Source organism: Peromyscus maniculatus, chromosome 21, assembly GCF_049852395.1.
Source record: "Peromyscus maniculatus bairdii isolate BWxNUB_F1_BW_parent chromosome 21, HU_Pman_BW_mat_3.1, whole genome shotgun sequence".
NCBI classification, from domain to species: domain Eukaryota; kingdom Metazoa; phylum Chordata; class Mammalia; order Rodentia; family Cricetidae; genus Peromyscus; species Peromyscus maniculatus.
Genome location: NC_134872.1, coordinates 70606645 through 70619645, shown reverse-complemented (window position 1 = coordinate 70619645; position 13001 = coordinate 70606645). Strand labels below are relative to the sequence as shown.

At 45.7% G+C, this 13001-nt stretch overlaps 1 protein-coding gene across 35 annotated transcripts in view; it reads right to left on the bottom strand.

The window, feature by feature from the left end:
• Dst (dystonin) overlaps positions 1–13001 on the bottom strand; it is a 434856-nt gene that overhangs the window by 108709 nt on the left and 313146 nt on the right. For 29 of the 35 annotated variants that reach the window (XM_076558433.1, XM_076558438.1, XM_076558418.1 and 26 more), the window contains 6 exons: positions 12366–12599; positions 10760–10912; positions 8911–9144; positions 8210–8476; positions 5124–5669; positions 3855–4031 (listed from right to left, as the gene is read on the bottom strand). In XM_076558433.1, coding sequence (XP_076414548.1) covers positions 3855–4031; positions 5124–5669; positions 8210–8476; positions 8911–9144; positions 10760–10912; positions 12366–12599 — 1611 coding nt within the window. The remainder of the gene's footprint in view (positions 1–3854; positions 4032–5123; positions 5670–8209; positions 8477–8910; positions 9145–10759; positions 10913–12365; positions 12600–13001) is intronic. The other 6 variants (XM_076558446.1, XM_076558445.1, XM_076558448.1 and 3 more) reach the window with 1 other exon arrangement.

Sequence of the window (13001 nt, the reverse complement as noted above, 5' to 3'; positions counted from 1 at the left end):
TCTACCATTCTCCTCATCTAGCCGTGTGAAGTACTACCCTTGGGCGTCTATAAATAAACACCCTGTGGATAGTGTTCATCCACCTGTCTCTTTTATCAGTTTCTCTTCTTGCCCACTAGGGGTCCATCCTAATCAGCCTTCTATTTTTCATGGCTTGCTCAGTGTTTGACCATACAGTTGGCCTTGATGAAAGTTTCTGCAATGAATAAGCAAGTGACTAATAAGTGAGGATGTCAGGAGAAACGGCAGAATGGAGCCCTTTCCATGTCAGCTTTACTTGTTATTGTTACTGAAAACAAATGCCTAAAGTTGATGGCAAGTATTTCCTTGACTGTGGTTAGCAACTGTGATGCTGCACAGGAAGCACAGGTATAGACCGGAAGGCCCAGTGGCTAGCACGAGATCCATGACCTGAACGGCATCCTACAGATGCTCCCACACATGGCTGCATCAGAGTGGATCAGTTAGTTACAGAAACCTGAAGGAATCCTCCAGGATGTGAACTCTGCCCACAGACTGACAAGTCCAGGACAGCTTATGTACATCCCTTATGTATAAGGGATGAAATAACGTTAAGGGTACCCCACACCTATTTTTTCTTCCTTTAAATCATGAGTTTCCTGAGGACAGAGTTACAAAACCTAACAATAGGCCCTGGCTGAATATATGTAAAAGTTAGACTAAGCCTATAAAATACCTTGTATCACATATGTCTCTGACTGTTAAGACCCAGGAGTGGATTATGAAATAAGTATTTTCCTCTTCTCCTTAAGGAATGCTATGCTTTGCTCTCTATAATTATACCCAAGAGAGTTACAGTTATAATGGCATCATTATCATTGAATGATAGTGATAATCTATCATTGAGGCAAATACATAAACTGTTCAAAAGTAGCCTTTTGAAAATATATTATCTTGAGTAGACTTCAATAAAACTGAAGTGGGAAGGAAGTATGGTTCCAAGATTGCGACCCTGGGTCTTCTTAGCTGCACCAGGAAAGGGTAGTCTCTATGGCGATGGGCTCTTATTCAGTGCATTGAAGTTTCCTGACTTTGCACCATCCGGAAAACCACCACAAGCCTCAGAGGTCCACACCATCTGACTATGGCCTCAGAGGTCCACACCATCTGACTATGGCCTCAGAGGTTCACACCATCGGACAGTGCGATTCAGAGCTGGCTCCAGGCTGGGTGCACACACCCTTCTTCCGTATCTCTCATGAGGCGGAAGTCTTGTGTAACCTGTGATTCCCTGTGGAGTCCTTATGGCTCACTGACACCAGATGGTCAGCAGCACAGCTGGTGAATATTTGAACAATTCGTGCTAACAATCGGCCACGGGACACAAATATCCTAAATGTACTAATTAGAAATTCATTTATGACAACAAAATACAACTGCAAGGTAAAAAGTTAATGTAGAAAATGCCGAGTTATATGTTTATATTATTAAAATAAAAGAATTTGAGATAGGGTCTTATCCTATAGCTCAAGCTTGTCTGGAGCTCACTACACAGCAGGCTGGTCTCAAATTCCCACCAATCCTCCTGCTTCTGCCTCCCCAGTTCTAGGACTGCAGGTGGGTGCCGCACTTCCAGCTTAATAACTGTTAAACAATTTAATAAAAGGAAAAAATGAAGACTACCTAAATCGTCACAGTTTAACCTTATTGCGTACAGCGATCAACTCATATCCAGGGGCTAATCTGAGATTTACTCTTTCGTTACACTATGGCTTAGCTTGAGTTCATTCCCTGAGCTGTCTCTGCCTTTGCATCCCCGGATTCTGCTGCAGCACCTACCACGTAAGCTTTGCTGGTCCAAAACCCATCCCTGTATCAATTTAATTAAAAGCTACAGAGTTCTTTCAAGTTTCCTTCCCCTCTATTTCTGCTCTAGTTCCTAAAAATTTACCTATACAGGATAATTTACACAGAGCAAACTTGACATGTTTTATTTTCCTGTAATTAAAATACTTCCCTTCCTAATTAAATGTAAGTCAATCTTAATAATTATTTTAAACTCCTGGCATTTCTTAGCAAAATCATGGCCCTAAATGTCACAGTATCTCCTCTGATATCACCACGTAGTCTGTCTCTGAATGCCTAACCAAGAGGAACTAAACACTTGACAGGAAGAGAATAAAGAAAACAAAAGGAAATAAATTAATAACAGAGCCGAAAGTGCACACGGGAAGGCAGGCAGTGGAATGGAGCTAGGGACGCTGGCCTAGCCCTGGTGCCCACAAGAGTGGTGGCCAGCAACGCTCCAGCTCCGGGAGACTGTGCCTACCCCGCTCTGCACTTCCAGACTTCTTCCCTCTCCCTGTCCTTGGCTGCTGACCCCGAGAGAGCCTTTGTGGTAAACTAACGACACCTGTACTGTCTTGGCAGGGATGAAGATGTTCTAGAGATGTCTGTGGCTCTCCTTTCAGTTCTGAGACCATTCAACAATGGGCCCCCAAACATGGGAATCTCCCCAGGAATCTCATGCTGGGAGAAGGAGGAGGCTAGGGTCAAGAGGCAAGCCCAAGAGTGAGCGTGTTTCCTAGAAAGAGATCTCACACAGTTCCCACAGCTTGTCCGACCACCTGAGACTGAAGCTGAGACAAGGACGGGCCAACGATGGGAGACCGCACCCTGACCGCACGGCTTAGCTGCGAGCATCCATCTCTTGCCTTCCATTAAACTTGAAAGCTCAGGTCAAGACACCGAAGACAGGTCTCTCTGTTTTCTTTCGCAACGCAGCCACACTGAACACATCTCTGCTTTCACCGTCACTTGGTTCCATGACTGGCCTGCTGAGGGTGGTCGCCAAGCCTAGCTTTTTAAGGCTGCCAGGGCTCTGGCTCTGACCCTAGCAATACCTGTGAGTAGCCCCACCTGCTAAAAGAAGCCATTTCTAGAGCAATAAAACTTTCAAACTCCCATTTTTATTTTATCATACCTAGCAAGAATGAAGAATTTTAAAAATTATCTATCCTTGCTTTTAAAAAGTGTTGAAATATGCTTTATATTAAAAAAGCTAGACTAGAGAATAACTTGACAGCTGTCAGAGCGAGAGTTGTTAATCACACACTTAGGATGATGTCAAACCTGCAATTCTGAGAAGGCAGGAAGATGTTCTGTAATGAGGCATTAGTAACACCTGAAGTCTGCATCTCTCTCCACCTTGAGGGAACATAACAGGCTCTCCAACACTGACTCTGAGACACTGAACACTACAGCAACATTCTTCTACATTGTCCATTCTTGAACAAACACTCATTGTGCATCTGGGCCAGGTAATCCTCTAGATCAGTGTTTCTTGACCTCCCTAATACTGTGACCTTTTAATACAGTGTCTCATGTTGCGGTGACCCCCAATTATTTCATTACTACTTCAAGACTATAATTTTGCTACTGCTATGAATCATAATGTAAATATCTGATCTGCAGATGGTCTTAGGAGACCCTGTGAAAAGGCTGTTCGACCTCCAAGTCGCGACCCACAGGTTGAGAACTACTGGTCTAGACACTGGGAACACAGCCCTGAACAACACAGACACGAATACCCGCCTTCACAGAGCTCAATTCTAATGGAAAGGGGAGAAAAATTAAGACATACAATAGTAAATAAGAGGCCCGGGCCTTGAGGGCAGGAGGTGAGTGCAGTCAATGCAGGCAATAATAGCAACGTCAGACCAGTTCTGGAACAGTGGACAAATGGTATGGGTCTGGTTGGAACCCCCTGGTGGACAGAATGCTTTCCACATGTTTTGTGGGCCCCAAGTAAAACTACCACACAGGTGCAGAGAACGGAAGGCCTTCGACGGGACTACTGAGGGGCAGTTTCCTCCCCACCCCCCTTTCCTTACCTTGGTCTCTTCTAACTGTCTCTGCAGGTTTTTGGGGTCCACAGCAATGGGCTCCAGCAGATGTTTGCTCGCTTTGGCCTCGCAGGCCTGCAGCCCGGAAAGAAGCCCACATGAAGCGTCTTCGTAGTGTTGGTATTTATCCACCAGATCTTTCAGGTTATTCCCGAGAACATTGCACTAAAAAAGCCAAAGAAGAGATGGGGAAAGAGACTGAAACCTGTTGTTGTATTACACGTCACATAATCTCAAGATGCAGGAGCCGTGAGACTCAGGGAAAGAACAGACTTCAACCGAAGCTGAGTTTTTTTTCCTTTGTGTGGAGAAGTCAAAAGGGAACCACAGAAATAAGGAGATGTTTCTAGACTTTTAATTATTAAAACACATACTGGTGGCTGTTCTTAAACGAGAATGAATCACCGGATGAGGCAGACTTACCGGGGCCCATCTCCTGGGCTTTCAGACAATATATAGAGAGAAATTTAATGAAAATAGTTTTACGGTGCCTTATAAATCATTTCTACTTGTTGCACAAGATTAACACAATGAAATCAAATAACTTACATTAAAAGGAAGCAAAATCCAAGCCTCAAAGCTGCCTTTCAAATCATTTATACAGGTGGGTTAAATCTGAGCAGCCTATGTAGCAAGCAGGGAAATAGGTTCTTGTGTCCCCTCCTCTCTATTTTGAGACAGGCTGGCCCAAATTCACTCCCCTTCCTTAGCATTCCCTGCAGGAGGAGCTGGAGAAGTTTGACACTGACTGTAGCGAGTTCCAGCAATGCATGCACTACCACTCCTGGCTTACAGTCTTTGTTTTTAATAAGACTCTCTATTTTCCAGAGTAATAAACGAAACGACACAGAACATTCATCATTAATAAACATTAGTTATTAATAATGAGCACATACCGATCAGATACGTCTGTATGACAAACAGTTCTGTAATATACGGGAAGGGGATTATCTAGCCTACACAAAAACTTCAGTTGGGAAGAGTAGAGGTCCAGCCCCTTTTTCAGCTTAGCTCATGTACTCCCTCTGGTGGTCACATTTGGTACTGCGTAATCAGAGGACCAAAAACTTGAAACTTGAAGTTGCTCATCTTTAAGAGACATTTTCCAGAAGTAAAGGAGATGAATAAAACTACTACTTTCCCCCATGTCGGGGTATATATGTATCTTCTACACCCAAAGCAAAAGCGAAGAGGGAAGACCGAAAAATACATCACAGACTGACCTCTACTCAAAAAACGAAAGTAAAATAAAATTACCTTGGAGTAGAGAGACCGGAAGCGCTGTGTAGCCTGGTCGAGTTTGGTCTGAACCTCTCTGTGGGTTGCGGAAGTGTCCATGTTGTCCCTGTCGTTCCTGTGGCCGTCTCTCTTGCTGCAAGACTTGGCGGCTTCTAACACCCTGTTTCCGGAAATGGTGATGTACCTCAAGTCACCTTTGTGTGAGATGACGTCTTCGGAGAAACTCTTCTGCCTGGCCAGCTTGTCCGTTAGCCCGCTGAGGTCGTCGGCACCTGCCTCCAGGTTCTCCAGCTCTTGTTCCGACTGCTGGAGCCAATGCTTGAACTCGCTACAGTCAGCATCAAACTTCTCCAGCTCCTCCTGCAGGGAATGCGTCAGCTTCACCTTCTTCTCGGACTGGGCCAGCGCAGTCTCATAATGCGCTTTCAGCTCCTGCATGTCTGCCTGCAGCTTCTCCCTTTCTTCGGGTGACAGGTAGTGGCCCTGTTTCTCAAGCAGTACCTGTGCAGACTGCGTGGCTAGGATGACCGCCTGGTGCTGAGCCATGATCTTTTCGTGCTGGGCCTGTGTGGAGAAGACAAGTGAATGGCAGCTTTAGAGCTGTTGGGAACACTGTGACCTTAGGGTGACTCAGCTTCCAAAACCCAACTCACTTCTCAACGCACTTTTCAAGCCACCATACATATAATCCTCTTACCGGTCAATTTAAAGACGTTAGAGAAGTCGAGCAAGAGCTAAAGGAGCAGACGTGAGGGAGAAGGCATTGGTGACATCTGGTTCTTACAGTGAACACGGAGGCGGTGACCTCGGTGTGTCACAGATTTGCTTTAAGGACCATCTCAGCTCACATACAGAGAATCCCTCCAGAACCTGGCCCAAGCTAGGAGTTCAAGGTCACTCCAAGGCAGCAAGGCAGACAGAGCTCCCGGGAAGTGCTGCTGCCAAGAGGTCAAAGGTACACAGAGCCACCTGCGGCCTCTATTTCCAGGGAGCAGGTTGGCCTTAAGGCACCTTAAGTTCCTTCCTCTCCATCTACAAAAAGTTTCTTCAAATATTCTACCCAAATATGGCAAATAAAGGTTAATAAACCTTTTGAGCAATTTTCTCAGTTTCATGGCGAACATGGGCCTGATCTGGTTTACACTGCAGGGCTCTTTCGGCGACACCTGGTCTCTGCTTGCTCCCACCTCTATCCCCACCCAGCTGGGTAGGTATCTTGGTCAATTTTTTTTCTCCTTGTGCTTTTGCCCGGTGGCAGTTCCTTCAACAGATACCCACACAGCTGCCTCCATCCCCTTTAAATATCTGCATAAATCTCATCGACATGGTTTTGTTGGTTACAACATGGTTAACTACTTGATTTACACACTAAAAAAGGAACCACATCACACTACATTACTCTTGACCGGCTCACTAAGATTTCTCTCTCAGCACTTACTACCTTCCACCAAATCACCTAACTTAGTTACTGGGTGCCATGCTGTCCTCTCCCCTCGGTAGGCGAGCGCCCGGGGCAGAAAGAGAATAACAGCAGTGAAGGTCTTGGAATCATGGAGAGGCCACGCCCCACTCACAAGCTGTTCTCAGCCAGGCAGCCGAGTGCAGGCCTGTCCACACCTGTACCCTCACTATCTGCAGCAGTGCCCAACACCTTGTGTGCCGCTGGTGAATATTTTTGTTCAAACAATTTTCTTCCACAAACTGGGTCCTTGGCATTTGAATCATCTTCCTGTGTTTCTCTCCAGCAGGGCTTTGCATCTGACAGGATGGACACACAGAATACCTTACGTCATCAGATCAGTATCCCTCCTCGTCTATAAGGAATCTCAGGCCGAGGGGAGGAGAGGGGCTTGGCTGACCCGGGGCCCGGCACCACTGCAGAGGGTGGACATGGCTAACTTGGACCCTCTGGCTGTGTCCCCACTCAGACAACAGATTGCTTCTTAAGGATTCTCGACCTCAGAAGTAAAGATAGCAGAAGGAAAATGCCATGCTGTGGTCTAAAGCAATGGCTGGTTTAGGTGACTTCTTCATATTAAAGTACGCTCACTGATAATTCTTATTTCTTTGGTTAACTTACTACCTTTTCATGGCTTTTTTGTCATAATGCATAAACTTCCTTCAGGAGTTCTTTTTTTTTCCATTTAAAAAAAAAAAAAAAAAACAGGGACAGTGATGTCCTATTCCCAAGCTTTTTGAGAGTGTCATCAGTAAGTACCCCAACTCTTCAGGCATAAGTTACATCTTCTAGAAAATCTCACTGAGAGTACCACATTGGATTCTAGGAGAGTCAGCCGACCTGCAAAAGCCTCACAAACACGGTCATCCAGCACTGGATTCCAGGCACCGAGACAAAACCATCAACCCTGGGACACTTTAAAAGAAATAACGGCTACTCCCAAACTGCCTTGGTCCTGCAGTGGCAGGATTGAAGGCTGCCACTGCGACATGCACCGGGCTTTCATTCTCCACAACGGCCCGCACTGCCTCAGAGGCTCAGTGTAGAATGGATGCTCCTCAGTCTGCACGGCAAGCCAGTCTGCGAGCATGCAGCAGAGAGATCCACCCATCGACTGAAACCGTTCCTGAGGTTAAAGCCAATCTCTAGCTCTCCTACATATGCAACAGGGGCAAGTTGCTTTAGGTATGTAAGTTGCCACTGTCTTATAAAATGGAAATTTAAAACCTCAAAGAGTGGCCAAGAAGACGAAATGAAGTGCCTGGCCAGTCACTGCTCTGGAGAGGTCCATTGCCAGATTCATTTTTTAAAATTTATGCATGTATGTCTGATATGGATGACCTTGGAGGACAGCTGGAGCTACAGGCGGGTTGTTAGTTGCCTGATGTGGGTGCCGGGAACTGAACTTGAACTCCCGGCAAGAGTAGCAAGCTTTCTTAACCACTGAGCCAACTCTCCAGCCCTCTTATTTCTTAAACAGGCTTCACCTATGCACAGAAGCTGTGATTTCCTCCTAAGAACGTCCACAGTAATTTATACTTGACATACAATGAGCCTGGGGTAGGCAAAGTCTTTCCTCTCTGTGGTTGTATCAAGCTGACTACCGACCTTGACTAAGGTCAGTATCACTGTCTAAACCGCACACCTTGACTCTCTGGTACTGCTGGTTCAGATTCTCCTCCGTGGTCCCGGCGAGCTCCTCAGCATCTGTCTCCAGCAGGTTGCCATTGACTTCGTCCTCCTCACCAGCTACTGACTTGCCATCACCGTCATGAGAATGGGTTCCGTTCTGCTCCATCGTCTGCCTGTGCTTCCCGCCTGCCCCCTCCGAGTCCTTCTCCACATTCGACAACCAGTCCATAAGGTTTTCTATTTTGGTTTTGCTCTCTTCCAGCTGCCTCACAGCTGCAACCTGGGTAGAGAAGGTTCATAAATATTATAGACACAGCCTAGGCTTAACACATTTAAAAAGTACTTAGGCAATCCTGAATTATAAAAACGAACACATATTAGAAACATATGGGAATTAAACCCTAAAGCAACAAGCAGTTACTCTGGGTCTATACTGCCTTCAAACATATTATTTTGAATTTTTAACTATAATTGACAGCACTTCTTACATCCAAAGTCTCTCAGTCTGCTTCTACTTAGGAAAGATTAAGCAAAGCCCATTCTTCCAATCTTCGTTTGTATTTGGCAACTATGTGCCCACAGTCCCAGCATTTTCGCTCTCAGAGCTAATCACGGCTCACAACCACCTGATACACGTAACAAAAGCGAGCAGCTACCACACTGTGTTAGCCATCTCCGGCAAGGCAACCGTGTACCATGCGCTTGGACAGGCACCTTTTCAGCCTCCTCCTTGATGGCTGATGTCACCGCTTTATCCAGCTCCTTTTTCGACTGTTCTGCCTTTACATTCAGCTGCTCACACTTCATCTTTGCCTCGCTCAGTTTCTGCTCGATCAAAGCTTTATCTTCGCGGGACAGTTCGTCGCCACTCTCTTTTAAAAAGATTTCCGTGTTCCTCACGAGGTCCGCCAGTGCCTGTGTACTGCCTTGCATCTCTCTCTGCAATTCCTTAAAACACACACGAGGAGAAAGGATTCTAGTAGATCATTTCAATTCCTGCAGACCTGTAATTCTAAGAGAGTTATTGTAGGCAGAGACTAGCAAATGCGGCTGAAAAAGCATACAGAGTATGGGAGTGTGAGTTGGCTTGACTGCACTTTAATTTTCATATAATTTGAAATCTCAATATTAAGAATGTATGAGTTTTTCATGCTTAAGAGAAGACTATTTGTGAAACATTGAAAATATTGAGGCACTGAGCACACGAGCCGTACAAATTTGTATGAGCTTTATATAAGCCCTTTTACAACATAAATTTGGGGTGATATTTAGTCTATTTCTAAACACCAGTACATACTTTTTGAGATTGGGTCTCACTATGTGGCCCAGGCAGGCCAAGAAAGTGATGCTCTTCCTCCGCCTCCCCAGTGTTATGCTTACAGCCATACACTACCCTCACACCAAACTGAACACTGATTTTAATACATACCTATTCACTCAAGAAAGAAAAGAAAATAGTTCCATCAGTGAACTGAGACACTTTCTTTTTCTAACACCAGGTTATATATAATGTAGTGGGTTGTGGTTTGTTTTTATTTTTTTTTTTTAAGGCAGAGTTTCTCTGTGTAACCCTGGCTGTCCTGGATCTCACTCTGTAGACCAGGCTGGCCTCGAACTCAGAGATCCGCCTGCCTCTGCCTCCTGAGTGCTGAGATTAGAGGTGTGCGCCCCCACCATCTGGCATGGTGTAATGTTTGCATCTTAGCTCCGGCCATTAGGGCACTGGAGGGAGCACTCCCCTCGGGAGTTACAGCTTTCCTTTGCCTGGGAAGTGGAAATTTCCCTCTGTGATCTTTTCTTTTAAAAACAAAGGAATCCTGTTTTTACAAATTTTCATTCTTTATAATACACCAGTGCGTTTTAAAAACACCTTTGTCCATACTCTGCCTTGAGGCTCCTCCAGGTTTTGAGTGTTTGAGTTGCATGAGGGCCCGTGTATAACATTAACCGTGGTAGTGACCTGACTTATGGTTCCTCGGCTTTAATAAGAATGTGGCAAGAGAAGTACACTCAGTTCTTACTGAAGGAAACTGAGACCCAGAGGCATGACTAACACTGAATTTGAGTCAAAAGCTACACAGAATGAGGCTCTCTCTCCCCCGACACCAAAATACAGATTTTTCTTATCTGGCATTTCTGTTATTTTATCCCTTTCCCTTCTAAGATAAAAAAGAATGAATTACAGGAAAAGACCAGAGGAAAAGGAAGAGAAAGTACTGAGTACTGAGAAAGAACTCAGACTGAAGGCTATTTCTCCTGATTTGCAAGCGAGTCAGCTGGACATAAAGGGTTCACATTGTCAAGTATCATTTACCACCCCCCACCCCGCCACCTCCCCCACCCCACCCCCGATGAAGTATGTCACCAAAGAAGTGTAGACAATGAGGTGGCCTGCTTTAAGTGTGAGTCTAGCTTTCAGTATGAAGTTTAAAGCTCTTTTTCAGGGCCTCTGGGAATGCCTTGCTTCTGATACACCTGATCTGTTTTCAGCAAGCCCAGGGGCCTTCCAGACACTGTAACCAGACCTAATAGGGACATACAGCTGCTGCTCCCACAGGTCTACCTCTTGCTTAGTCTGGTACTTCTTTAACTCCACTGTGCCATCTCCAATCACAAAGGCTTCTTGTTGACTGATGAGGCGGTTTTCAGTTTGGGTGAGGAGATCACACAGTCCTTGGAGTTTCTCTTTGTATTCTTGCTGACGCTCTGCCACAACCTAAGATGGAGAAAACCCAAAACACCTTCAAGGGGTGACCTTCACCTCGCTTCTGACCAAGCCTCTTATCAGAAATCACTTTTCAAGCACCCTCCATTAAGCTTTTCTAAGTATGCTGTAAACACGATAGCATTGGAGTGCCAACCGAGCAAGGACAGACAGAGAGTACAGCATGAGCATGTCCCATACACACGGAAAGAGCCTGTTTGGGTGAGGCTGCTCAACAGAATACTGGCCATGCATATGTGTAAGAGATGGAACTTCTCATCGACAGGAAGAAACATCCCATGGTCTTAAGCTCTTGAACCCTGCGACCCACAGAATTAATTCTGCAAAAGGACACCAAAAGAGAAGTTAGTTGTGATTGGTCAGTAAACATATGGATATGTATATACAGGTTATCATGCTACACACAATGCCCGGATGCTTCAAGAAAAACAGGAACGTTGCATGCATTACTTTGACTCTGTCCTTACGTTCTTTGCTCATTACAGCCACTGCACGTACTGAATCCATGAAATCTGAACGATTAGTAAGTCAAAACTTGTACTTTTATTTTCCTCTCCCCCAGACACACTTATCTGGCCCACAGCGACAGTAAACACAGCTCATGTTTACTGAAAGCTCAGCGCGGGTCAGGCACAGGGCTGCTTCATATGAGTCATTTTATCAGTGCTCATAATATTAACAGATAAACACTACTATTTCTAATTTACCAGCGAGCAAAGTGAGGGTAAGTCACTTCCCTGAGCCACACAAAGCAGATAAAGTAGAGCATTTAGGATTCAAATTTAGGCAATTCAGCTCTAGACCAGTACTCCAAAGCACAAGCTCCAACTCTGTGCCCCCTCCTTCTTCCAGGGAAAATCGTGCTCTGAACTCCAGAGCTAAACCACCATCAGTCACTCCTGCACATGTCTGCATGCGTTCTAGTTCCCATTTTCAGGGAGAGAATTCAGACTCTCGCCTAACAAAACACTGCTAGAGAACGATGAAAAAGATCAACGGCGTAACAGCATCAACATAAAAAACCACGCTGTGGGCCGGGTGGTGGTGGCGCACGCCTTTAATCCCAGCACTCGGGAGGCAGAGCCAGGCGGATCTCTGTGAGTTCGAGGCCAGCCTGGGCTACCAAGTGAGTCCCAGGAAAGGCGCAAAGCTACACAGAGAAACCCTGTCTCAAAAAACCAAAAAAAAAAAAAACCCACGCTGTGTTCTGCAAGAAATCTGATCCGCACCCACTCAGGCCGCCCAGAGCCCCTCCCTAGACCCACTGCAGAAGTCACCCTCCACACCCACTCAGGCCCGCCCAGAGCCCCTCCCTAGACCCACTGCAGAAGTCACCCTCCACACCCACTCAGGCCCGCCCAGAGCCCTTCCCTAGCAGGCCACTATTTCTGGTTTCACACTGAACAAGGCAAACAGTGAGCCCAGCTCCACAAGACAGGCAGACCTTCTGATGACCGAGCTCCTGCTCTAGGTGTAGGTGAGTCTCTAACCGGTCCGCCTCGGTGGTTGCCAGCTCCTGCACATCAAGAAAACACTTCTGGGTTGTATTTAAGAGTCTCAGCAGCTGTCTGCTTTGGTTGGGAGACAGATCTTGAGCATGGTCGGAGATGAAGGACTGTATGTCAAAGGCCGCCGTTTCCAGCTGCGCTTTGGTGTGTGTAAGGTCTCTTAGCACATCCTGTGAAGAAAGCCGTACAAGTTGCGGTGTCGAAGCATTAGTGATACAGATGTGCGTTATCCCCCAACTTAACACGGAATCTAGGATTTAAACTCAGATCCGCATGCTCGCGCAGAAAGTGTGGCAAGCCATTTATACACTAAGCCACTGCTCCATCCCCATAATAAAGCATTTAAATATGACACATATACAGATAAGTAACCCCAAGAACGGTCTGTCTTTGGTATATCCTATTTAAAATGTAACTGACAAAACAAACAAACAAACAAACAAACAAAAAATGAAGATACCACACAGGTTCATTCATCATAGTGAAAGGCACATTAATATCACAAAGTAACTGCTCACGTTTCTATTAGCCTTTCAATTGTGATCACACACAACAAGACCACAAACAACACA